This window comes from Poecile atricapillus, chromosome 9 (genome assembly GCF_030490865.1).
Source record: "Poecile atricapillus isolate bPoeAtr1 chromosome 9, bPoeAtr1.hap1, whole genome shotgun sequence".
In the NCBI taxonomy this organism is placed as follows: domain Eukaryota; kingdom Metazoa; phylum Chordata; class Aves; order Passeriformes; family Paridae; genus Poecile; species Poecile atricapillus.
Window position 1 is genome coordinate 5,331,777 of NC_081257.1, and position 26,963 is coordinate 5,358,739.

The 26,963-nt window shown below is 39.2% G+C and overlaps 1 protein-coding gene across 2 annotated transcripts in view; it reads left to right on the plus strand.

Moving 5' to 3' along the window:
* IARS1 (isoleucyl-tRNA synthetase 1) overlaps positions 1 to 26,963 on the plus strand; it is a 91,059-nt gene that overhangs the window by 14,837 nt on the left and 49,259 nt on the right. For both annotated transcript variants that reach the window (XM_058845512.1, XM_058845513.1), the window contains exons 7-14: positions 1,049 to 1,166; positions 3,719 to 3,866; positions 5,046 to 5,133; positions 8,997 to 9,057; positions 10,646 to 10,741; positions 15,131 to 15,253; positions 16,728 to 16,819; positions 20,807 to 20,905. In XM_058845512.1, the coding sequence (XP_058701495.1) occupies positions 1,049 to 1,166; positions 3,719 to 3,866; positions 5,046 to 5,133; positions 8,997 to 9,057; positions 10,646 to 10,741; positions 15,131 to 15,253; positions 16,728 to 16,819; positions 20,807 to 20,905 (825 nt within the window). The remainder of the gene's footprint in view (positions 1 to 1,048; positions 1,167 to 3,718; positions 3,867 to 5,045; positions 5,134 to 8,996; positions 9,058 to 10,645; positions 10,742 to 15,130; positions 15,254 to 16,727; positions 16,820 to 20,806; positions 20,906 to 26,963) is intronic.

Consider the following 26,963-nt stretch of genomic DNA (forward strand, 5'->3'; position numbering starts at 1 on the left):
GGATGGTTTGAAAACATAGTTTGAATAAAGGAGCTTTTAAAGTCAGCAGAGTTTAACAGTTTTTCTGTGAAATTCGAAAGGATGAGGCTCTGCAGCAGCTCTGGTTTGTGAGTTGAAGTTGGCAGGATTATTTAAGGCTTGCCCTCTCTTGCCTTGCAGCCTGCAGGCTGTGCCACTGAGTGTGCAAGTCAGCGAGACATGAGAAGCTGATAAATGTTGATGATCCTTGAGGAAACCCTGGAGTATTCAGGCTTTGTCCATCACCTGGACACCTTGAGTTGTTGTGTGAAGTGTTTCTCTTCCAGCTTCCATTCATTTTGAGCATTGACTTGATTTGTCACTTGTAATATTAAGTTCTGTCTTGCTTATTTCAAGAAAACATAAGGATCCAGTCTATGCTACAGGCTGTACTGATGATTTCCTGGGCAGAGTTAGACCTTGGTGTGAGACTGTGATCTTGGAGAGGATCTAAGTTCAAAGGAGAACATTAAATTGCAGCACTATAAAACTGAGTTCATTATTTTTCATGGTTAACTGTGTTCTCCTGTGGAAAATGCTCTCAGATTATTGGGATTTACTTGGGGTGGGTTGCAGGTGGCTCTGATCTGTGTGTCTCTGCTGCAGCAGAAACTTAAGATCATGTGAGAAGTGAGCAGCCATGTCACTACAGCTCTTCTCTAAATTATGACTGATTTTAGCCCTGTTAATTGTTCAAATTTCAGGTGATCTTTGTATTCAAGAAATCTGAGAAGGTATTTAGATGGACCCAAATCCATATTGCTGATTAATCTCTGTGCTGTGCAGCCAGTACATGGAATACCAAGCTGGTAGAACCAGCTAAAGCTACAAATCTGCCAGAAATGCAGTTGCAATCAATTACCTCTTTGCCTTTTGACTTGCAAATATTGTCTTTAGTTTATGGGGGACTTCTTTATAAAAAAGAGGTGTCATTCAGAAAGAAACTCCAGCTAGAACAGAAACCCCATTTTGCAGTTTATTTACTAAATGTGAAACACCAAATTATTCCTTGTTCCTTGTGTACTTCCAGGTGGGTTTTCAAGCAGCTCTATGACAAGGGACTGGTGTATAGAGGGGTTAAGGTTATGCCTTTTTCAACTGCATGCAACACGCCCCTGTCCAACTTTGAGTCCCACCAGAACTACAAGGTAAGTTGCAATTGGATTTCTCTATTTTCTTCTGTTTGGATTTGAAAAGCTTTGGTACTTTTTGCTTGGTGGTACCTAAACATATCATTACACTCCAAATTGCTAGTAAAAGTCTAGGTAAATGGATTAATTTTGATCATGTTTTGCTGTATTTGTTTGGATCACTTGATTGTAGACTTCTTCCTTGGTTACTACTTATAGATGTTTAAAGTGGTAATATAGATGTTTTGTTGTGGTAAATTGCTCCTTCTCTGGGCTCTCCAGGTTTTATTCCAGTGGTGGATTTTTATGCTGAATTTTCAGAGGAGAGCTGCAGTTGTCCCTGTCTGTGCACATCTGAAAAGAAGAGGGTCTTTGGCAGAGTTTGAATCTTCTGTGCAGGGATTCACAAGTTATGTCAAAGACTCTGTAGCTAGAGGATAATGGTTCTTCTGAGACTCATTAATTTAAATTGGGAGACACCAGAAAATGTTTTACCTTATATAATGCAGGGTTTACTGTGGTTTATAAAATATTCCTTTTAAAATGAGTGACAAGATAAAGCAAGTGCAGCTTCTCACTTGCAACAAGCTCATGTTCACATACGTGAATGCAGAACTTGTGTCCCAATTTTCCAAATTCCATGTTAGTTTGCAGATAGAGATTTTGTATCCTTTCCAATCCTGACCCAGGCCTCCATATCCTTATACTGTAAATCTCTCACTTGCATTGTGAGAGCAGAGAGCTAGCACAGATTGTACATCTGGTCTCTACATCTTGCCTAAAAAAGGATGGTTTTCTGGCCAAAAATAGTGTTTTTAAAACAAATGTTTAAATAGACTTGGAGTACAATGCAGCTTACAGATACCAGAGAGATACCAGGGCTTTCAGTATTGCTGAGGGGTATTTATACTGAAGAAAAAATGATTTGTGATTTATGGAAGAGAGATTTGCAGATATCTTGATATTTGTGACTGTCTGACAGCTGAAATAATTACTTCTCTTGTCCTTACTGACTGTCATTTCACACATGCTCAGATAAATGAGCTTTCTTTAGAACAAAGACCATTTTGGAGGTTTTGTGTGCATTTGTATCTGTGTTCTCTTTTTTCACAAAGCCGAAGTTCTTTTCTCTTCTTGAGTCTTAATGAAATATTTAGATGCTGTTTCTTACTCTAGAACCAGAGGTGTGTGTGGGTGGGTTCTGCTCTGCCACTCCAAGCAAAAATTATCTTTCTCATCTGCTAGAAATGGTGTTTGCAAGTTGTGAGTCTGTGAGCTGATAGGATTTATTCTTGGTAAGCACACTCATTTCTGGGTGTGAGGCAGCTGCTGGCTTTCTCACAGTGGAAAGCAGCCTTTGGCTGCTGTTTATTGATCCTCTGAGAATTGGGACACAGATCAGGAGCAATAGGACACAAGGAGCACGTTCGGAGCTGGGTGTCCGATGCACACCTGAGTTAACAATGCCAGCAGCTGGCACTGCATTAAACTGAAGAAGCAGTGTCTGCAGGTGAAATTTGAACAGCTACAACACTACACAGTGCCATTACCTGTCAGCCTGGATGGTATTTTTTATGCTTTGCTAGTTGTTTTTATCTACTTGGTGAGCTCAGTGCTTCAGAAAGCAAAGTGAGTAGCCTGCAGTGCTGCCTCGCACTTGGTACAGACAGAACCAAGAGCTCAATCTCTGCCTGGTATTGAGCACAGGCCATGGGTTATGTAATATTTTTGTTTTACTGTTGACTGCACCAGATGTTCACAGAAAACTCCCTCTGGAGCAGCCCTCAGCTCAGACATAAATAGCTGCCTGTCCCATGATACCATTAACTGTTCCATGATGCTGGATGGAAACCAGAATGCCTCGCACGAGACATTTCTGGGCTTCGGGTCGGTGTGCACGGCACCCTCTGAGCTGGCATTTAAAATTTCCTAGTGAAAATTTCACATTTGCAGGGTTAGACTTGCTTTTACAAGCAGCTTTTCATCATATGTGAAATGTGAAGTGACTGAATAGGGTTGTAGTTGGCTGAAAGAAAATCTTGTTTTCAGGGGATTTTTTGGACTCGTTTGAAGGTGAAGTTTTGTCGAGCAGCTGACAAAGGTCTTCCTTCCCTGAGGTTTTTTTTGCTCTTAAATAGTGTCATATTCTTGTTTTTAAGTACCCCAAACAGTTTCACCCCCTCGTTAACAACAGCTTAATTAGAGCTGAATCATTTTATGTGATAGCTGTTCTTTGTAATCCCTGGCTGCAGAAGAAAATGTGGAAAAGGCTTTGTTTAGCAGTATCTGAGAAACTGCTGATTTTCCTGACCTTTGAGATTGGTTCTAAACTTTGAAAATGGGGTTATGAGAGGTACCAAAGGAGCTGCACTTGCCTTTCTTTGGTGTTTTGGCAGCAAATCCCCCAAATCTCCCTGCTAATGGGAGATTTTCTCCCTGTGGCCTTGTTGGACTGACGGACTGTACTGGTGTAATGAGGAACTCAGTGACTGGGGCTCTATTCCAGCTTTAATGCTGCCACTTCACCTTTTACATTGCAGACAAACATGGCATGTTAAATTGTTTTTCAGGATGTTCAGGATCCTTCAGTGACCGTGAGCTTCCCACTGGAAGAAGATCCAAGTGTTTCTCTTGTTGCCTGGACCACAACTCCCTGGACCTTGCCCAGCAATCTGGCCCTTTGTGTTAACCCAGAACTGCAATATGTAAAACTGAGAGGCAAGTGTTGAACACCTCTTCCTTCAGTGCCTGTGAATATGTACCTATGTTTTGTATTTTAGACTGGTTTATGTTAAATTTACAGAACTTTTCTGGGGTTGAACCAGTGGTAGTTTGAAGGATGAGATCCACTTTGGATGTGGCTGATGATTTCCAGCTGCTCTGCTCTTGTTATTTAACATGAATTGAGAGGACTATTCCTTAAAAAATACTAATAGATGAAATAAAGAATAATAAAAGAAAGGTGTGTGTGTGTTTGTAGTCTTTAATTATACCTTCATCTACAACCACCTCCCTCCCTTTTTTTTAAAAATAAAATCGTGAGTAGGATTTTCCAGTTTCAACATAACCACGTTAATCTGTTGTGTGTTAAGCGTGAAGTCATGCAGGCCTTTGCAGTGAGCACCACGTGTTGGGGTTTCCTTTCTTTGAAGAAAACTAAGTATGTTTCAGTTTTCAAAAGTTTTAACATAAACTTGGTCATCTTAAAAAGAAATATTGGGTATTTTCAGAAATAACCTCACTTGCCTGAGGTGCTGAGTTGGGTTTGGATGTCTCTGGCTCAGTGCTGTGGGACAGTGATCCTGAGTTGGCAGGGTAGCAACCTGAATAAAATTTGTCATTGAAGTTAGGAAATCGGGTGGTTTGGGGTAGAAAATGAATTTTCTTCATATCTTTTCACTTTTTTTTGATGTTAACTTCCTTTGTTGGTATATACTTCTTCTATAAAGAAATCCAAGCATGTAATTGAAATAGCAAATTTCATGAAGGCTGCATAAAGTGCAATCATTACCTTACAACTTAATAATATTGATTTTATGTAGTCATTGTCCATCTTCCAATTGTTTCCCTCTGTTTCAGATACAATTTACTGAAACTTCTCAATTACTTTTTTATTTTACTCAGCAGTAATAGACAAGGTATTTCTGCCTCTGCAACAACAAAACACACTGAAGATCAGTGGCCTGGGTTTCATCCTGTGGTTTCTGTTTAAACTTAGCCTTTGGAAAGTGTTCCTTAGCTGGCTGTGTGGGGAAAAAGTAGCTGGAAAGTAGTAAAGGATTATTCTGGGCAGTTTTACTGTTACAATATCTTGCATGTATTGAAAGGTTTCATAATGGTGCATACAAGAGGATTAAACTGAGATTTGTGAAACTCCTGTTTTATTTTATATTCTAGATAAAGCCACAGGGAAGATTTATATTTTGATGGAGTCCAGGCTGGTGGCACTGTACAAATCTGACAGTGAATATCAGATACTTGACAGGCAAGTACATAAATTATTATACTTGCTAGCTTTCAGTGTTTTTCTAGATCAGAAGTTAAATGTTTTTAAGAAGATGGATTTCTCTGTGCCTGTGTTAATATTGCAAAAATCTATAAAAGGAATTGAAATTTGCTGGAGCAAGTTGGTCTTGTATGTCAAGCTACAAATAGAAGAAAGTTTCATTGGGTCCTTGTATTGTGGGGAAAAAAGGTTCCATAGTCCACCCCTTTCCTGTGTGCTTACATTAAGGTAAAAGTTTGAGAAAATGCTGGAGGTGTGCCCCAAATGCTTTCTCCTACATATTATGTAAAGATATAAAGGGAAATGGGCAAAACAATCCCATTGTTTTTAGCAAATAATTATTAGTTCTGTAGTTAGTGGCAGTCATTGCTTTCTGCAGGGTGCTTATTCATCTTGGTTAGCTGGAAAAATAGAAATTATTTAAGAAGTCACACTGGGCAAGGGGTGCAGGTATTAAATTCTGTATCTCTTTTAGGCAAAATGCGTGTCTTGGCTTCTCTTAAACCTTTTGTATAAACCAGCAGCCTTTTAAAGAGGTCAAATACAACAAATATTTGTTCACTTTCTTCAAACAAACAAAGCAGATAACCCTTTAAAACCCTACATAACCACAATAAAGAAATATGAAGACTAGAAAAGTTTTTGAGAATAACACCTCTTTTTCACTGGCATCAGTTACTTCTATTTTTGTCTTTTTATCAAGCAGTTGAAAGCTTTAAATTGAAAAAATGGAGGTTATTTCAGCTAAGCAGTTGCATGTAATCATTAAATTAGGGAAACACAGAGCTGGAATGTTTAAGATGTTTCCTGTTCTGATAGCTCATACTGTGACAGTTGAATAATTTTACATTTCTGCATTGATTTCCGTCCCTCCCCCCTCTATGAGAATGCTCTTAATCTGTCACTTGGCCTGTACCAATTCAAGCTGGTGTTCAGTTTCTAAAGATGATGTTCAGTGCTCTCATTCTTCAGGCTTGGCTGAACTTCTGATCTCTGGAGTTTTTTCCTCCCCTCTGAGTCATCAGTGAAAGCACTGAACAGTGTCAGTGTCAGGATGGTCCTGCCAGGACACCACTGGGAATTTTCTTTTGCTCTGATACTGAATTAACAACAACTTTCTCTTGAAGTGGTGGCATATCCTCCAGTTCAAGTATTTGTGCATGTTGGAATGATACAGTGTCAAAACTCTCACTAACATTAAGACCTAAATTTGATCTGCTTGCTTGCTTGCTATCTAAGCTGGTTAGTCTGCCCCAAAAATTTTGGCTTTGTATGGCTTGCTCTTGACAAATTTGCATTGAATGTTCTTTATCACTTCACTTACTAAAAACTCTCAATCATTTGAAGTTGAATCAGGTTGTTGAACCTGTCTCGGTGGTTTTTAGGTCCATCAGTGCTTCGATTCTCCTGGGAAATGTAGATACTCTGTTCCTTTTTGGTCTTCTTAAACTTGTTCAGAGTGTCTAAAAACTAAGTCTTCTATCACAGCCATTTTATTTTGTTGCATATTTTTTAATACATTTGCTTTAGGCTGAAAAAAGAAGCAAGCTAACCTGTATATTAAATTTGTTGATGTGTTGACTTTTGTTTCCAAATTCTTCTTTTAATACAATACTTCCAATTTTACAAATTTAACTTCAGTGTGGCTGCAGTCATTCTATATCCAGGAATGCACAGAACATTTTGGTCTTTTTTTGATGTGTATCTTCATCAGGAATGTGAAGAACCTGTTCTTTAAGGCAGTCATACACATTTCAGGTGTTCTATTTATGTCCCTGACTAATGGTATTTCTAACACCACCACTCATCCCCTCCAATCTATGATTATTTTTTTAATTTTCTTTTTTTTAACCTCTGCCTATCTATAAGGCTGCTAGCAAATCTCATTGCAGAGCAGTATATTTTAATTATTTTTGTATTCGTGCTATGGTCTCTTTTCAAGCTGATTTCTTTTCTGGTTTTGGTCATGCTCCATTTTTTCTTTTATGTAATAATTAATTTTCTCAAATGTGAAATGTGAGACAATTAAAAGGTAGCTGGTAGTAGAATGGATCTGTGAAAGATTTAGATCTGTGAGTATCTTAAGTTCATGGAAATGAACTTCACCACTCTGCTCTTAACTTCTGCTCTTAACCTTTTTCTTCCTTTAGCTCACTTTTAAATTCTAAAGCAGTCAGGCTCTTGAGGGAGAAATTGATGTAACTTAATCTATACCAGGCATCAGGCTGAGGTCAGGGAATGGTCTGATTGGAAATATTTGGTGTCTGAAGTCCCCAGAAGTGGCTGCTTTGCACTCAGTGGCTTGGTCTGGGTGTATTACCCTGGTTTTGGCCATCGAGTGGCTTCTTGTTTTTTTTTAGCAGTGGTAGATAGGATGTGATGAGCATTTCCCTCCCCTTGTGACAGATTTCAATCCTTTGGTATATTAAGCATTTAATTTCTTCACACTGTTTTTTCCCTTGTTGTCTCTTTCTGGATTCTAAGGAATCCAAACCAGAGATTTCTGATCTCCTGAGAGTGAAGGATTGCTGAAGTGATTTTAAACAAGTCTTATTACTATGACTTAGGTCACAAGAAGGCACCATTGCACAAATTTTCAACCTGAAGTTCAGGACTTTAACACACAAAGTATTTCAGATCCCAAAATGAAAATCAGGAATGTGATCCTCAACCTTTACCTTTCTCTGACTTGTCTTAAATAAGAATATAGCTACTTTTTTTTTTGTTTTTTGAAGCCAGTTCTAGTGCTTCACATTCTGTGTGTGACCATTCCCATGTCTGTGTAGCTGACCACTGGGCTGCTTTTCTCTCATCTGATCCTGATTAAGCACCTCAAACATTCCTAAGGCTGTTTGTAATATAAAAACATATAAAACATCTGCAAAGCTGAGGCTTAAAATAGAAATCTCCCCTGTTCCTAGAGGATATTGTGTGTGCTGAGTTGAGGGGTCGTGCTCTTGAACTTGGCAGTAAATGCTGCTCCAGGTCCTTCCTGTGCAGTGAAACAGCTTTGAAGAGTCCCCCACTTTGAAGGAGTCAAGTGTTTTATGGTTTGACCATTGTTTGGAAGTTGTAGATCAAGGACAGAGTAGGGAGAGACCACAGCTGGGACACAGTCAGAGAGCCAGCCCATCTATTAGATTAAGTTATGTTTTAGCTGGATTTTCCCCCTGAAATTGGACGATTTAAGCACTTTTGGGAGAGTTCTGAGCTGCAAATCCCAACCTAATCACTGCCTTTGTCAGCTGCTGTCAAAAGCCTGAAGGGAGCCAGACCTGCAGGCTCCATCTCTGCCTCACATTACGGGTCTGGCTCAGCTGGTTTTCCTCAGCCAGTCTTGTCTATGTTGGATCATTCCCTGAGATGCCTGTGGAGAGTTTGGATACCCAGTTTTAGAATAAGGAATGAAGCATCTGAGCTTTACAGGCTGCAGTACCCTGTGTCACAGTCTTCCGTACATAAAACTTCAGGTGTTTTGGATCATTATTTGGTTCTCTTTGACATGCTAAAGTTTTAGAGCTTTGTTTTTATTAATATTGTGCTTCACCCAGCAGGTTCTTGCCCAGCTTTACCATAACGAGCTTGTCATTAATGCTTAATTCCTTTGTTAATTTACATTGATTGTTTGATTGAAGTCCATCAGGTACAAGTTGTTGACTGATAGCAGAGATGCATGAAAAGACATGGTTTTTTCTCTAAGTTACCACAGAGGTGGGAAGTAAAGTTAAGGAAATTCTTTTCATCTTCTGAAATCAAATTCTGTCAGGGAGGTGAAGAAGGAGATAGGAAAAAAGGCAGTTTTCAAGTTGTTAATTTATGTTCTTGTAAATATTTCTCTTCAGGTTTCCTGGTATTGTTCTTAAAGGCAAGAAATACAAACCACTCTTTGAATATTTTATTCAGGTAAGATGAACCAGTTTGATGTTTGATACAGGATATAAGGACAAAAATAAAATTCATTCTGAGTATTCCTTGTTTATATTATAAAAAGATCTTAGGTTCTAATAACAATCTCCAGGTTCACATCTTATTAAAATACCTTAAAATCCTAGTGAAAGTTTGAAAAACAGTGTCTTTTTTCACTAAATATTTTTGCTAAATATTTTCCTTTATGTTTTAAATATACTCAGAGTAAACACTGGATGATAAATAGAAGTTTGATTTCAGATTGCAGGGGAACTTCAGTACATATTAATAAATACATATTAACAGACATTCTCTCATTTTCTCATCTGGTGAGTGTTGTCTACCTCCTAAGTCCAGAAGCTTTGTCTTCACAAGGGAACAACTGACTTTGGATAACAACCAGAGACATGTCATGTGTCTCACTGAAGAGTTAAAAGCTTTTGTTAAAAACCTCCCAATGTATCAGATTAAAAAGATGCAGCTTTTAAGCACTGCATTAGGTCTGACATCATAGATGATAAAATAATATGTAGCAATAGGAGAGTGCATGGAGAATTTTTCTATTTTTTTTTTTTTTTTAAATCTGATTAAGAACTGATGACGTTTTTCAAGGAGGAGAGATACAGCACTGCTGGCCAGGCAGCTGTGAACTCCTGTAAGGGATTTGGTCATTTGTGACACTTTCTGTTCTGAAAGATGTGCAGGAGTCAGCAAAGGTGGGAAAACCTCTGTAGTGAGCAAGGTCTGATATTTCTAGAGGAAAGTCAAGCACAGCTGAATCTGAAAAATTGGACCGTGCATCTGAGGTTTGGAATGGATAAATTTTGTGAGTCCTGCTGTATTTCTAAGGAGCAGATGGGGCATCTACAATTTTTTATTTAGAATGAAGATCTTATCTCAAAATAACTCCCTTCAGAACAAGCCAGACCTAATATTTTGTAACATATTTGGTTCAGCTGTGACTGCAGTAGTTGTTTTTTTTTTGCTATTTTTGTTTTAAGGAGTAGTAAATAAGCCTTTATTTTTCATTATCTCTGTACTGAACACACTGAAAATTGACATATCTTTTCTTAGCAAATTTTTTCTGGATTTTCTCTCCTCTCTGTTTTCAGTTGGTTTTTACCATGCTCTTGTTCCCTGAAGGAAATAAAGAAAATGTGAGACTATAAAAGCAACCTTTTTTTTTTTTTTTTTAAATTCAGAGGTATAGGGGACATGCAAAAATGGAGAGAAACTTGTGTACTTTTCTTGGTTGTGTCCTCACGTTCAGGAGTGTATTGATTTGCAGTCTGTTAAGCACAGAACTGTGTGAAGATCTGTGGCTTGAAGAGTAATTGACTTGGAGGCCTTCTGGAGAGGTGTGAGATTTAATCACACTTGACACTCTTTAAATGAAGTACACAGGTGTCTGGGCTATGGGAAGTCATTAAGTCATGTTAGGGATGTCACATTTTACTGTGTCACTGATTTTTGATGCAGTTCTTTCCTCTTTTGTGCGGCTCGTGGATCTGCCAGGTTCTGAACAACTGTTTTTCTGTATGTGTGTAAATATATACCTATGTAAACCCATATTTTTGTGTTACAGTGCAAAGAAAAAGGTGCCTTTACTGTGGTAGTGGATGGTTATGTGAAGGAGGAGGAAGGCACAGGAGTTGTCCATCAGGCTCCCTATTTTGGTGCTGTAAGTGTGAACTACACATCTGTAATGCTGATTTTTGGCTGGCACACATTGCTTGGCTTTCCAGGTCCTGAGGACTCTCTCAGGGTGATTGATGTTAAACAGTCTTCCCATTTACTGCTTAAAGGTGTAAGAATATCATGTAGCTTTGTTTTCTAATGAGCTCTTCCACTTGGTGCTGTGCTAGACTGGAGATTTTTGTGTCCCTGGCTTTGGTTTGTGTTGTGGTGTGCATGAGCTGAACTCACCACTGTATCTTTTGAATGTCATTGAGCTCAGCTTTTCTCAGAGTCTGAAGTTAGAGCTTTGAGAAGGGCTGATCTGTGGCACTGGCAGTGAAAACAGGCTTTGCTAAGTGATAATTTTGGTTGGGAACAGCAGTTCTACTCAGCACACTGCCCCTCTTCAGCGTTTCAATTTCATTACTCTCTGGGCTTATAGAGAATGAGAAAATGCTTTCACTGCTTTTGTCCTGAGACTTTATCCCTTGGTGTGAAAGGATTTTGTTGCACTTCATTCTTTTTTTTTTCTGTCTTTATTGTCCCTTTCCCTCAGTCTGTTCTTTTTTAAGGCTAAGGGGAATAATTTGTCATGGATTTAATAATTTCAGTTTTTAGACACTTGAATTAAATGCACTAGTTTAGGCTCATTGTGCTTTTTGTAGAGTGTCCTGTCTTCAGCCGTTATCCAAAGATGCCCTCAAAAAACTTGCAGTGCCTAGCAATTAGCAATCCCTGGACCACAAGCTCTGTCATAATTTCCAGAGAAACTTGGCATTAGCAACAGGCCTCTTTGTATTCATGTGAAATAGCCCATCTTCTTCCATCCTTTTTTCCCCTGCATTTTTCTGAAGGGTACATCCATTGTGGTGGTGTTTCCCTTGTCAGGATGATCACTGATATGAAAAGCTGTTCCAGCTTAATATAGCTCCGAATAAAGAAAATTAGAGTGGGCTTTGTTAGCAGTTAATAAAGAAAATGGTGGTGGCTGGTCAAGTGTCCTCAGGAGGGTAAATCCTGTCACACTTCTGCTCCTCAGACTCTTCCCTGGAGATGAATCTTGGATGTTCCAGAGGGGTGAGAGTTGGTTTAGAGTTGGGAGCTCTTCCTGTGGGAGACAGAGGGAAGGAAAGGAAGAGGCTGCCAGCAGGGAAGGAGCTCTGGATGAAGCTTTCCCTGGGCTGCTCTAAGAGTGGTTTTGTGTATTTGCACAGTCCTGTTAAACTTGTTGGAAACAGCTTGTTGGAAAGGTTGACTGACCTCTTAGAGCTAAGATTATCTGCCCTCTTTTATTTAAAATTTTTTAATAAGCTCATTAAGTTTTGTAAACACAGAGGAAAAAATATTTTTCTCTCTCTCTCTCCTGGGAAATCAGTGATTACCTGAGAGAAACAGTTAAATGCTTCACAAAGAAAAAAAAATACATAAAACATTGTGTGAGGAAAAAGTTCACAGACATCATAAACAAAACCTTGCAGTCTCCAGGGGAGGTTTGAGTAGATAACATTTGGTGCAGGGGCCTAAGTCAACGGGCTGTGCTGACTTCAGAAGTGCACAGTATATGTTGCACTTAATGCTGTTGCCTTCTTTTTGGGGTGCATGTAATTCAGTTTTGACAGCCCCCAGATTATTTCAGAAAAGCTCATGGAGGTCCTGGTGTAGGCTCAGGATTTCATTATTATACAGTAGGCTCTGGGTAGAATACTGTTGGTATTGTGTGTTGGCCTTTAGACAGGCTTAGATGATAGAAGGGAGATGCTTCATGGCAGACAGGATTGTCTTCCTGGTTAATTGGCTCCTCTGCACCTTCCTGTTGAGTTGAAGGTGAATAGAAAAGGAATAACTGGACCAGGATGGTCAGAGGAGAAGAAATAGAGCACAGTCCTTCACAACAAGCCTCAAGTCTTGTCTCTGTTCCTTGCCATCAATATAAGTGAATCCCTTTGATAAATAAAGTTGGTAAGTTGGGGGTTTAGTTATTTATGTGTTTGTTTGAAATCATACATACTGATACATGTTCTGTGTTGCTGATAGCTCAGCAATGTATCCTCCAAAAAAATTGAAAGTAAAAATTCACCTTCATTTAGTTCTGGATGTAGTTTCATTGTCTTATGTGATGCCTTTGCCAAATACAAGCTGCCATACCATATCAGAGCGCTCTATTATTTCAGTTCAAAAGAGATCAAAATTAAAGCTCACAGAACAAGACAAACCTGTATTAAAAATGCTGTAAACTCACTGTACCTCTAGATTAACATGACACTAAAATTTATCTGCTCAGGCATTTCGTCATATGTAGATGTACCTGCAGTCAACTTAAAAAGCTTTAGTAACACTTGAATTTGCATACAAATTTTTAATTTGCAGTACTTCTAGTGCCTGCTCAGACTGTGACACACAAGTTTCATAGATCTGTTACTGATGCACTTTTTTTTCAGTACCTGACATTTTTGGCAAAAGTGATGCTGGTTTTTGCTAAGATAGGCCGAAGGTGAACATTTGACTTCATGTTTCTGTTGTTTTGTTAAAATTTCACACTAAAAAGCTTTTGATCTCTCACAAATGAGCTGTTGAATAACTTCCACTTATTAATTTTGTGTACTATGACTTCTGTGTCTAATCTTTTGAGGGATTTTGAAGTACAAGATCGACCACTGTAACTCCTACCCTGGAAAAAAACTGATGTCAGTCTTAGCTTTTAGTTGAGCTTAGCACTTGTGGACTCCTTTTATGTGCCTGAATACATTCTTGCCTTGCGGTTACTGAAGGAAATCTTTATTAAATCAAATGGCAGCTGAGTCTGGAGAGCTTCCATTCAGGTTCAAGTTGTTCAGAAGCAGGGAGCTGACTGCAGAAAGGCAGAGCAGCAAAGCCCTTTGTGTACCCTTGGCTGCAGCAGCGCTGCAAGTGGAGCTGAAGCACCTCTTGAGCGAGGTGCTGCCCAGGGGAAGGCTTGTTGTGCTGCCTTAGCAGGGCTGTGAGCATGCCAGGCTTTGTAGTCTGTGCTGGCTGTTGCTTCAAAGCCTTTAACAGCTCACTGCCAAATCAGGGCTGACATCAGCTCTGTCATCTGGCCTGTGTATTGAACCCCACGGCTCCCAGTCCCTCAGCAATAAAGGGGCTTATCCCAGTGGTGTCTTGGCTGCAGGAGCTGGGTGACCAAGTGCAGGGTGAATAAATTGTATGGTGCTTTCTGTGCTCTGCTGGCAGTGCTGGAGCTGGAGGGATTTGTTGTTTCTATGTGTAAAGCTTTGATTCATGAAGTAGCCAACTTCCCTGTCTATGGATGAGTTTCATCCTTGTAAAATGTAACAGGTCTGGCTTGGGGAGCTGGGAGCCACGGGGATGGATAGTGGGAAGGACTGAAGGGACAGGATGAGGCCACAAAGGACATGCAAGCCCTGCCCTGGTACTCCAGAGCTGTGTTGGTTAGGGTCAGGGAAGGAGAATTCAGGGAGCTGTGGAGCCCTGGCCTATGAAATGTGTATTTACACGCTGGTTCTGGTGAGGTGTCCTTGGGCAGGCTGAGAGGGTGCTTTAGATGGAGCTCCTGTGAAACAGCTGCTGTGTATCCTGTAAGCCATCACTGTACCTGGCTAAGATACAGCTTTACTGTGACTTCAGACTTAAACTCTGAACTTTTCTATCCCCCTACTATTTTTGTTTTAATCTTGTTTTTGATGCCATTATTGTTTTGTCATGTTCAGGAAAGTCTGAAGCAACTCTCTCTCTCTTGTTTTTTTTTTCTTTTTTTCTTTTTTTTCTTCTTATTGCTACAGGAAATTAAAAATTTAAGTGGAGACTGGCCAGGAAAAAAACCCATGATGTTGTCCATGTGTGGTTCTTGGTCAGTAGCATTGCCTATAGGCCAAAAAAGATTGAGAAATACAGGTTTAAAGGCTTTGTATCATTAAGATATTCAGAAAATGGGATTGCTTATATGAAATGCCAGAAGTAGATTGATTAAAACAACCTGCCTTCTGAAAAATGCAGTGTTGGCTGGAGAGCTGGGCAGATTGAGGCTCTGCCTGGGACAGGAGCAGGATGGAGTGGTTGGCAATTCTTTTGCCATAAAATGGTTGCATGAACTGTGTACTCAGGCACATAAAATACATGTATGTGTATATGCATTGATGTCCATAGGAAAACATGCACATATCCCCTGTACTAGTAGGTGAGAGTCTGAAGAAATCATAATCTTCTGCATGAATAAAGCTACAGTCCTATAAAGCAGGACTTTCTCCTAAGTATTTGGGATTAACGAAGACTGAATATTTGGCTATTCTTGTCTAGTCATCATATTTTCTGTTTAAAGCCTAATTTCTGTTTCAAGGGGTGGATATTTTACCCAGTGTTTTGTATTCTTACAGCTTGGTGCTTGTCTCTTTTGCAGGATGATTACAGAGTCTGCATGGATTTTAATATCATTCAGAAGGACTCTGTGCCTGTGTGTCCTGTTGATGCATCAGGCTGCTTCACAGCAGAAGTGGCTGACTTTGCTGGGCAGTATGTGAAGGTCAGTGAGCTTGGAGACAGTAAATTACTACTTTATTCAAGATACATTTTATATATGGTAGAAGCTTTCTTTTCTTTCCCTAGGTGGGTTTGTTTTCAGTGTGTGACTGGTATCTGGATAAATTAAAATATGTTTTAACATTGGCAACAAGGTTGGAATTGTTTATTAGGCAGCTGAGAAAAAAGTTGAGATAAAAGTTAAGCTTTTTAAATCTGTAGTGAGAAGGCAGAGGAGTATCCTGTTTGCAGCTATTCTAGAGACACTCTCACTCTGTGCTTTTTCCTGACAGAAATGTCATGTCCAGAGTCTCCAGGCACATGTGCAGGGCCTCCCCTCACCTCTGGATGACTCTGCATTCCCATCATTAAGTTTCTCCCAGCCAGTTAATGTAACGTGACCCACCAGAAGGGAGAAACCCAGTTATTTCCTCCACTTGTGGGCTGTGTTGCAGTGGGAATTTACTTGTCAATCCATGCAGGAGAATCCCTGGAAAAGGAACCCACAGGAACTCCACATTGCTCCAGATACAAATCTGTCTACAATCCCTAGCAGGGAGTGTCTCTTAAATTCCATGTCCTGAGAAAACAAATTGCTTTTAGCCTGCTGGTACAGTTTGATAGCAAAGCATGTTCCTGTAAACAAATGCAATACAAGATTTTAAAGTCTTTTTCAATTAAGTTGAGGATTCAATCAGCTATCTCTCCTTCCTGCTTTATGCATTAAGGCAAATAAAAGGACACTGGAGGCACCATGTTTAGCTTCTTGCTGGTGGAAATCTGAATTTAAGGCTCTTGGAAAATTTTCTTAGGATACTGAATTTTTCACTTGTAGATATTTGTGTATTTTTTTCCTTAATGTCATATTGACACGTGTATGTTCAGTAGATTGTCTTAAATTATCAGCTTTTTTTAAAAATATAGAGCTTTCACTTCCACCTTAGCATGTAAATCCCTGTTAGTTAGTGAGGTATTGTGAAATATGCTTCAAATTCTGAAATTTAGTCACTTTAGAGGAATGTGGTATCAGGATGTTTAAATATTAGGTAAAAAGCACTATGTGATTTCCTGCCACAAAATTATAAGACTCAATCATTAGGATATTAAATAATGTGGTTCTAGCTTGTACTGGTGCTTCAGAAAATTTGAATTTTACACACAGTTGTATGTATGTGGAAAGAGAGTTAAGGGTAAAAAAGGACTGATGCTTTAATTTATGAATTTTAATTTACCTAGATAGCAGAGACACATTGAAGACACTGTAAATAAACAGAGTTTGGAGAGCAAATAACTTTGCAAATTTAGTGTTTTACAGTGCCCCTGCAGGAAATGTATAAACTTGATAGAAACTTTCAGTGTGTGTATGTAAATGCTGGGCTATGCATAGTATTTTTTAAAAATAATTTGAGTATCTGAGACAAATCCTGTAGTAGCTTACTGAGTGAAACGTGTGTTCCAAGGAAAATCCATGTTTTTAGGATGCAGATAAGCACATCATCAGATGGCTGAAGGAGAAGGGCCGGCTGATCCACAGCACCACCTTCCAGCACAGCTACCCTTTCTGCTGGAGGTAAGCACAGACCTGCACCTGCCTTCCAGCTGAGCTTTCTAACAGAAAAGTTCTTCAGGCTTCTCCCATATCTTCCCCCTCCCTTCCTTAATTCTCCTGGCAAAACTAAAAGTAACACAAATTTAGATTATTTTTAGATCGAGGATTTTTTCTTGTTTTTGCCATAAAACTGGTAAATTTAGGTGTAGTACTGAAATTTAGTTTCTGTTTATAATTTTTAAATGTGTGTTTTTATACTTTGTGTTGCTCATTTCATGGTGTAGAACTCTTGCCTTGCTACCTCGTATAAAAAAGGTTATTTTTTAAGCAGCTGAGTAATGGGAAAGAATTTCTTTGATACCCTTTGAATTGTATCCAAATAAATATATCACAGAAAATCTTTATATGTTTGTGTTAAAGCTTCGTATGTTTTGAATAAAATGGCTAAAATATAGTTCTTTTTAACCTTGTAAGATGGTTTATTTCTTTGAAAGAAGCCCAGTTGCTTAAAATGTGGAGACATCCCTAGGTGGATGTCTGTGGGGGAAGTCTCCATGTGGAATTCTCCATGGGCCTTCAGTATCAGTGAACAAACAAATTTTGGTTCTGAGGAATACAGGCTAGACAGATTTAATCTAGAAATGAAGCTTGTTTTTATTAGTGACCCTCCCTGGTGTTGAAATTTCCACAATTGCTGTTGTAAAAAATCCCCAAACAATATCAAATTAAAAAAAAAAGTGCATCTTCAGTAATCTTTTAGTAGAGTATTAAATTCTTATTATGAGCAAAGACACACTTAAAATAAAATACCTAATTTAATTATCTGAAATGGCTTGAAGATTTTAAGTCCTATCTGATGTATACAGCACCTGTGCTGAAATAACTGTGATAAAAGCTCATCTCTCTGTCTGGCTCTGACTCTTCTGGGTGAAGTGTTCTAGCAGGGTACATTTATCTTTAATTTATAGCAAAAATAACCTTTGCTTGCTCTTGAGCAGAAGGATTGGTTTGTTTCTAGCAGCTGCCTAGAGGAAGAAGGGGAATTGCTCTTCAAGTGTTATGTCCTTGATGATTTGGGACAATTTTTGAAAAATGGCAGCTCCAAAATCAAGCAACGCTTGTGTTTTTCTTGTGTAGCAACTCAAATATCCAGTCATGGCCTTCTGAGACAAAGCAGGGATGCAGAAGTGCTGATTCTGTAGAAGATCCTTAATCCTGCCACTCTGTTGACATTTTTGTTGATTGATGATAAGTTGCAGGCAGCACCTAGCAGCAAATTATCCGGTGGGAAGAACCGAACAATGGATTCTACTTGAAAAGCTCATTTCACTGCCATCACAAATCAAACCATAATTGGAATATGCTAAAAGTAGAAGAGTAGTTCTTAACTTTGAACATAGTTATAAGTTATTTTGATTAATGTAAGAAAACTTTGAAATCAGACTCTTCTTAATGTACTGCTGCTTTTCCCTGAAACCAAGCAGCTGTTTAATCCTTGTCATGTTGAGAAATTTTCTTTCTTTTTCCACATATCAGGAAATCAGGGTCCTTCTCAGTGTAGTAATCTTCTGTCAGCTAAACTTTAAAATGTGAGAAACACAGCAGCTTGGTAAGGATGCAGTAGATAGTTTTCAAGTAGAATTTGTCTTTATTGGAACTGCTGAAAATGGAGGACGTTGATCAGAACTGCTCTGTTCACATGTGAGATCTTGGGAGTCTGTGTGGCCTGGGCAGCAGTTCAGCAGCTGTTGGAGTGTCCCCCACAGCTCTTCCTGCCATTCCTTTGGGAACAGTGTTGGGAAGCTCTTCCACTGGCAGACTTGGAGCTTTGACTTTTCCAGGCCAGTGAAGGCAAAACCAGGAAGTATCTTTATGACACGGGCTCAATTATTGATCATTTAGTTCCCAAATTACAAGAAAACGGAATAAGATCACAATTAATGTGATTTGATTCTTCTGATGTGTTTCTAAAGGATCTGTCTGTAAGGGGAACAAACCTTTGTTCAGTTGGGACAGAGAGGAATGGTCAGGCAGGAACTTTGTAAGCATCAGACTTTGGTTTAAGGTCTGTGTGGGTGGTTTTCCCCTTGTGTTGATGGAAAACAAAACCCAGCAATAGGTATTTCTCATTTGATTCTACTGTAAATTCCAGTTGAATCCGGATTCCTCAACCTTCTCACCAGTCAGGAGGGGCAGAAATGTGGGAGGTGTCACTGCTTGGGCAATTTTAGTGTTCTCTGGAGTCCCGTGCTGCGGCACTGCTTGGTAGTACAGCCAGAAGAAAAATATTCAGGGAAACTTTGCCCTCTCCCCTTGTTGCCTTCATGTAGGAGGAGCAGTGCCCTGTAGGTTGTCAGGTGTTACAACCTCAGTGTTGGGTGGAAAGCCTGGGAAATGATTTCCCTGCTTGGCCTTTGTCATGGGTCCTTCCAGCTTGAAGCCGCTCTGTGTCCCTGGGCCTGTCTTAAATTTGTGTAGCAAGCAGTCAGTAGGTTTGCATTTAATGGCTAGGACAGAACTACATTGTTACCTGAAACTGTAACCATTTCCTTCAAGGTTATAGGTACTTTAAGGCTTAAGCACATTGAAACATACAGGTTATAGTTACAATGAAAAGTCTTTTGAAATGCAGTGTTAAAAGAAACAATGTGATTTTTATTATTGGGCTTTGTGCACTGCGAAACAACCTTTGCTGTGGGTTTTCTTTCTTTTGTGGGTTAGGCAGGTGCATCTTTAGCAAGTGCTGGCACAGTAGCAATTTTAATTTACACCATCATCTGCAGTAGTTGGTGGATTTCAAATGTGCTCTTGCTGTGGATATAAGTAAAATGAATTAAACTTTGGCTGCTTGTAGTGCTGACTGCACATGGGAGATAACAGTAGTTTCTCAGGGTCTTTGCTGGTGAATTTTTGTGTATTGCCGAGTTCTTAGCCAAAGTAACTTAAACAAAAGTAATATTTTCAAGAAACATTTTGTGGAGTGGATTGATGCTAGAGGAGAATGAGCTTATTGTCACAGTGTTGTTTGCCCCACTGTACCCATAGACAGATCCTATCTCCTAGGGCTTTTCTCCCTCATCATAATGGAATAATGGGATGGATGTGAAGGATTAGAAATGTCTGAGCTCCTTATAGTGACCTGTGCCTGCTCTTGGATCCCAGGATCCTTTAGGAGGATGTGCTGCCTGAACAGTTACTCAAGACCTTAAGCAGTTATTATGGAACTGATAAATCAGAGACTGGGTTGGGACACTGCAGTCAGATGCTTGGAGATACTGATTTTACCAAGTAATTTAGGAAATTGCTCAATCTGTGCACTGGCCAATTGTGTTTCCTTTTCTAAGCAATCCCAAGTTGTGAAACTGCTCTCCTCCCATATGGATTTTCTTTTATTGCTTATTGAAGTCAGGAATATGTTAAGATATATTTAAAACTTCTTGTATATGCTTATCTGGATTTCTTGCTTTCCCTCTCACCTGGAATGGAACTTGCTTCTGGTTAACCCTGGGTGCTGTTACTTTTTTATGATTTGTGATTATTATTTTAAATGCAAATAGTAAAAACATAGCATAATGTTCCCAGGCTTTTCAGGCTCATATACACATAAAAAATGATTCAGAATGAGCTCATGTGGAAGACTGAAATATGACTCATTTTAGTAGTTACTGAAGTTCATAATGTAGGAGCACAAATTTCAAATTCAAGTATCGTTTGAACATTTTCATGATTGCTCTTGCTATACAAATTCCTTGAATTACTGGGTTTGAAGGCTATAAATTTTTTTTTCAGGACTGGATTTCAAAATAGTAGTTCACATAAGTGTAACAGTTTATGTAATTTAACAAACCAAACAGACCCCAACCTTTAACTGTGATGACATTTCAGCAGCAGTGAACTCAGTCTGTGGAAGGGGGACTGTCATGTGCAAAACTAAATATTAAAGAGCACTTTATCAAGAATGTAGTATTTAAGAATGTTGTTGTTTGTTTTATTCCCTTCCTTGCACAGGTCAGATACTCCGCTGATCTACAAAGCTGTGCCCAGCTGGTTTGTCAGGGTGGAGCACATGGTGGAGAAGCTGTTGGAAAATAATGCCCAGTGCTACTGGTAATGTCTCCTTTAGAAATCTGTTTTATTCCTTTCCCTGGAGTTGAGGGTGTAGGGGGTGTGTGCTGGAACTCTCCAAAGCTATTCCACTGTTCATATGCTCACTTTGCTTCATATTTCCACTCTTTCAGCCAATGCTACTGGGACCAGTTCTAAACAGTCTTTTATCTCAGTTTCATCAGGGTTGAATATTTCCTAGTAATTTACAGGGAATTACACTACAGAATCATTAAAAATGCCCTCCAAACATGTTATGCAAACCTAAACAATTCAGCATGAGAGAAACTGCAGAGGAGAATCATCCTGCAGAAGCTGGGATGTGCTTCCCAAAAAACTCCACCCGAGACAGTAATACAGGCAGCTTAATGCTATGTTGTATATTGTTCCAAATTAAACTAATTTTTAGACAAGTCGTGGGTTTTTTCCATCTAATTATTACAGATAAGGTTATTTCATCAAAGGTGAATTTGAAGAAAAAATCCTGCCCTTATTGTTGTAGATAAACTCATTCACGCAGGTTTAAAGAAAAAAATTCTATTAAAGGTAAAAATCAAATCTTGACATGCATATAGGGAGTGTGAAAAATACTTGTGTGAAATTTGTGTAGGAAACAGCAGATGAGCTTTAGGTAACAACTTAAGTGCATTATTAAGTGCAGTAAAAGGTAACTGTTGGTGTTGGTGGCCTTTTAAGGTGTCAGTCCTGGGTTTGTGGTGTGTTAGTAACGAAAGGACCTTATCTTCTGCACTCTCATAAACTGCATTTTTATATCCCTTCCTCTCATCAATCACTTCTGCCTGGGAGGCTGAGACCTCACAGTGAGTGAGGAAAACTTGCAGATTACAACCTCATTCAGTCTTTCCATTTGAGGACTGCAGGGAGAGCTGGGATTCCTCCCCTCTCCCACCACAGTTGCCTCTTGTAAAGAAGGTGACTCAACCTTCAGTGAGCAATTACAGCTTGTGCTGCTTTTTTTTCATGGACAGTAGCTGGCAATTAAATTCTCCATGAGCAGCTTTTGCATAACTGCTTACGTTGTACAGGCACTGTAAATCCTGGGATCTGTGGGAAAAGTCAGTGATCCATAATTGAGCCTGCCCAGAAATGCTGCAGCCTGGCTTTGCCAAGCAGCACATGCCCAGTCTGGCTGTGTCAGGAGAGTTTAGAGATTACTAAGTGTTGTTTTCTGTTTTCCATAGCAGAACATACTGTGATCCTCCTTTGGGGCAAAAAATAAGCTGGAGAGGGGGTGAAAGTGTTTGTTCTTAGCTTTAATTAGCTTCCTCAAGATGCTTTCACTTGTTGGGATGACAGTAGACCTGCATACTTAATTTTCACATGAACAGAAGAAAAAAAATGTAATGATCCTGTTAAGGAAGTGCTTGAATGGTGGGTTTTGCTTTTCCAGAAGCAGAGCTTCAGGGACAACCTGCTAAGTGACCTCCATTCATCCAGGAGACACTAATTAGTAAGAATTACTGATCAGTTTGAACCCTGCCTCATGCACATATTTGGGTTTTCAGTGGTGCTTTTGGTAAGTGCTGAGTTGTGGGGATACAACTGGAAGCAAATTTTGGAGCTGCTGTTGCAAAGGTTGGGTGAGAAGAGCAGGCAATGACATCATTTGGCAGTTTTCAAAATGCTTGGGATTACAGGAAGCATTTGTCCTTTAGGCAATTCCTGAATCTAAACACAATTCCATAATTGAACATAAAACTGATTCCTCAGGACTCCTCCTAAAACCATGTGGTCTTAGGAATTGTGGGAAGCTTTTTGTAGGGAATATAGCTACAAGTACAGATGTATGATCACAGAATTATTAACAAAGAATATGTATTTCCAGTATGTGATTTCGTAGTAATTTGAATACTGGGTAAACTTGAAGTTGGCTTTTAAAATCCAGCTTTTATAAAGAATAAGGGAGTGTTTTTGAGGTTTTCTTCCTGTGTTCTCCATTGATGCCAGTTTTGTTTGGACTGTAGCTTCTTTAGTTGGCATTGAGACTGCTGGCCTTCTGCGGTATTCATTTATTTAAATTTTGGAAACTCCATCCTTCCCAAAACCTACTTTTTCTGCTTTTGAAGAGACTTGATCTCTCAAAGTGTCACAGGAATAATATGTAGCTTTTAAAAAATTTATTTTTGGACTCTCTGGGGCTTCAGCATGTCCTGAAAATGAGAAAATTTGGGATAAATGCTTTTCAGACTATATTAACCTTTACAAAATGGGTTTGACTGCATTCCTTTTTTTATTCCTATAAATGACTGATAGGTATATTGTCCCTTAAGAATAGCTGCCCTCTTGGTAGATATCCTTCCTGATGAAATAGATTAAACATACTTGGACAAAGTTTGCAACCTGATTGCATTTCTAATTAGTTTTTTAGTGAATTACCCAACTTATAAGGCCACAGCCATTCAAAATTTATTAAAACCACCAACTCTATTTTCATTTTTCAAAATTAACTATCACTTCCAATAATGGTTACATGAGTAATGTGGCAGCATTTTTGTAAAATCAGAAGCCAAAAAATCCTCTCTATTCTGTTGCATCCTTATTTCAGGCAGACTGGGAATTAACTTGTGTCAGATGTTGATGAAAATGCTCAATTGGAACAGTATTTAGGGGGCTGTGTTTCAGCCTTTAATGAAGTTCCCTTACTGAATGTTCTTTACTGTGTAACTGAGATTATTTAAAAGAAATTTTAAATTAAAAAGGTTATCTTCTGTTTGGCATTCAGGCACCCACTACTGTTGTATTTGAGATGAAGAGGGGCAGATTTGGCTGCTGGAAAAGCTGGGCTTGTCAAACCTTGGCTTTCTATTCTCTTGATAAGGAGAGTTGGATGCAAAACCAAGGTGCTGTCTGGATTTCAGCCTTAATTGTTGTCACCATCATTTTCTCAAATTGTTTATTGAAAGAGCATTTTTTATGTATCCACAGACTAAACCAGGCCACTTAGATTATAATTACAATATAGGACTAATTCCTGTCATCAGTGTTCAAAGTTGGTGTAAATTGAAAATTCATAAGTTACTGTAAGCAATGAATCTATACAATTTATAGTGCAAATTCCAAACTATTGTAGCTCATCCTTCTGGCAGTGGATGTTATATTTCTATTCTTGCAGACTGATAGAAAAGATTCTTTAGTTTGTATTTAAATATCAGCTTTGAACTCTTTTTTTTATTATATTTTATTTTAAACCTCCCTCACTTAAAGTTCTCCTTCAGTAACTCCTAAAACATTCACCTGTAGCTGTTGCCAAGTTTCTAATGTTAAAGACATTGTGCAGCTCTGACATTGTTTGCATAAGATGTTCAGCACTTTGAGTAGTGGAAAAATGAGCATCAGTGGAAGGAAATCAGAGATGGGAGACAGTCAGGGACTTCAAAGAAGCCAAACCTTTTGTTCTGGCATCTTCTCACCACTGAAGAATTCAGGTGTTGTAATAAAGAGCTTGATGTAAGGTATTATTTTCCTGACTTCCACCATAACTTAAGCTGTTAGTTCTTGCTGGAAATGCCACATTTCTGTGAGCGAAGTTAAAGTTTTGCGTGCGCTCCCTACAGCTCCTGTGTCAGCCCAGGTGTCTTCTCCTGTGTCAGTCGAGCACATCAAGCTTTGGAGAAGCTTTTCATCTTGGTCATTTTAATCTTTCACCACAAAACTGTCTCCCACCTGTGGAAAGGTGAGATGTGATCAAGAATAATGCCTGTTTGTGTCAGAAACCCCGAGGCTGTGCAGAGGATGGGGCTGTGGAGCCCATCCACAATAGAAAGCAAATGTTTATTTTACTGAACTTGTCATTTTTGCTCAGATGAGGAATCAGAGTCTGTAGCAGGGCAACAGAATTTTAAATCATAACAGAATTGTAGAGCAATGGAAGAAAATCAGTGAGTCCTTTTTCCTTCTTTTGCTGCTTGTTTTTGTTTTATAGAATGTCTCAGGACATTTTCTTTCTTGATTTGTTAATATTAATACATTTCATCTGAACAGTTTTAAATGCATGGTGTGTGTAGGTTTGTTTCTTTTTTTTTTTTTTTTTTCTTTAGTATCACCATGCAGTTGTAACTCTTCTTTTTGAGTCATCAGTCACACTTTTCCTACTGGGGAATCGTGAATACAGATGAGATCCTCCCTCTAGTACCAATTGTGATGTATACAGCAACGTGGAGTCACTAGATGGCAACATTTCCTGAGGAAAAATCCAAGTCAGTGGCATTGCCCACAGCAGGAGGTGGAAAAAATTGCTGCAGGGTTAGCCTTGTGTTTGTCTAATTTAAAGAAGGTTTTATTACTGTCTGTTATCAGACATGGTTGAGGATTAGAAGTGAATTTGGAGGCTTGTTCAGTGGATTTTGATGGCTCATGTTCTGCTGTGCCTTAATTTTTCTGTTTCCTCAATGAGCCTCCTGTGCAGAGATCACTGATGATGCCATGAATGCAGAGGTACCTTTTCAGTTTGCCTGAAGGGTCACCAAAAGCTTATTTTTTGCTTCAAGGAAAAGCTTATGAAGTAAACCCCCCAAATGCCAGTTCACTAAGCAACTCCAGCATGATTTTCTTGGGCAGCTGATAGATCTGTGACATGAGTAGTGTGTGGAATGTCTGCCACTGTCCCAGGAATGCAAATGTATCGATATATGTGGATTGAAATGGATCCTGAGTGCTGATGCCCTACAAAAGTACTTTGTGCCAGTAAATGTTAGAGTATTCCCAAGGAAACTGTGCAGGGAGAAAAAAAGTGGAAGCTTCCCATCTCCCTGGCTTCAGGCTGCCAGGATTGTTGATAAGATAAGGAATTTTAGCAGCAATTAGCAGGGTGCCTGGGTCGTAGAAGGGAGATGGAGCAGGGTTTTTAGTGGGACGTGTGCCAGCATTGGAGGTCAGGGCTGCGCTGCCGTGTCCGGGAGCAGCGGTGACGGGGATGCGTCTGCAGCAGCATTGCAGTCACACCACAACGTGGTGGTTACCATGGGAACCAGGAGAAAAGAGGGAAGAGAAACATTAGGAGATCAAAATGATTGAAAGCACAGTTCATTTAGCCCCTGTAAGCTGCACCATAAGCAGAAAATGCAGCGGTGGAGGTAGCCCAGGCTGGTGTGGGGTGTGTGGGGTTGCATCATTCCAGCAGCTCTCCCAGGCTGAGGAGCAGAGGCTGCTGCAGTGGAAATTCTGCCTGGCACACACTGACCTTTCCTGCCTTCCCCTCTCCTCCCTCCCACCTCCCCCCATGTTTAATTAGGTCCATGATATAGATTGGCGCTAATTAAAGTGTCAAAAGGGCATGAATAGTTGCTTATTTTATCTCTTTGAATTAAAAACCATTAAAAATCAATTTGAGGGCATGTTGAAGGAGGCTTGTTATTAGAGTAAATTAACATAATGGAATTTAAGCCTTTGTCTTCTAAGGGTTGGTTAATGTTTAAAAAGAAAGCCAAATTCTACACCTAAAATAACCCCCCCAGTTGATATGCTAGAAATTTAAATAAATCTGAGCATATTTAATTAGATGACATAGAATAGTTACTTCATCACCTTTGGTGTTTCTGATACAACTCAGCTATCTTCTGGAAGAGTAACTTTCTCTTTTCCAGACTTAAAATTGATTCCTGATTTCAGGTGGCATTTAAAAAGTTACCAGCTTGCCAAAGGACAGGACAGATCTGGGAGCATCCTCTCAGAACGAAAGCTGTATTAGAGTTTTTAATCTGGTATTAGGTCCCCTAATTCCCACTACTTAAGGTAGTATTTTGTTTATCAGCTTTATAGTATTAACTCCTTTAATTAGCAATTATGAAGTAAATCTTACCCAATACATAAAGGTGCTGTGTTTTTTCAGAGAATATCAAGAAAAAGATTAGCTGGTGAGAAGAAGATGAGAATGGTGATGAAGAGTGAGAAAAGATTAGCCTATCTTTATGTAATACCTGAAACAGCTTTTAATGTTGAGCTGATGATAAAACACAAGGCTTGTGCAGGGGCAGTGTATTATTTTGGCAGTGCTGTTTGTGTTTACAGAAAAGAGGAATGATGCTGCTTTGAGACAGTTCCT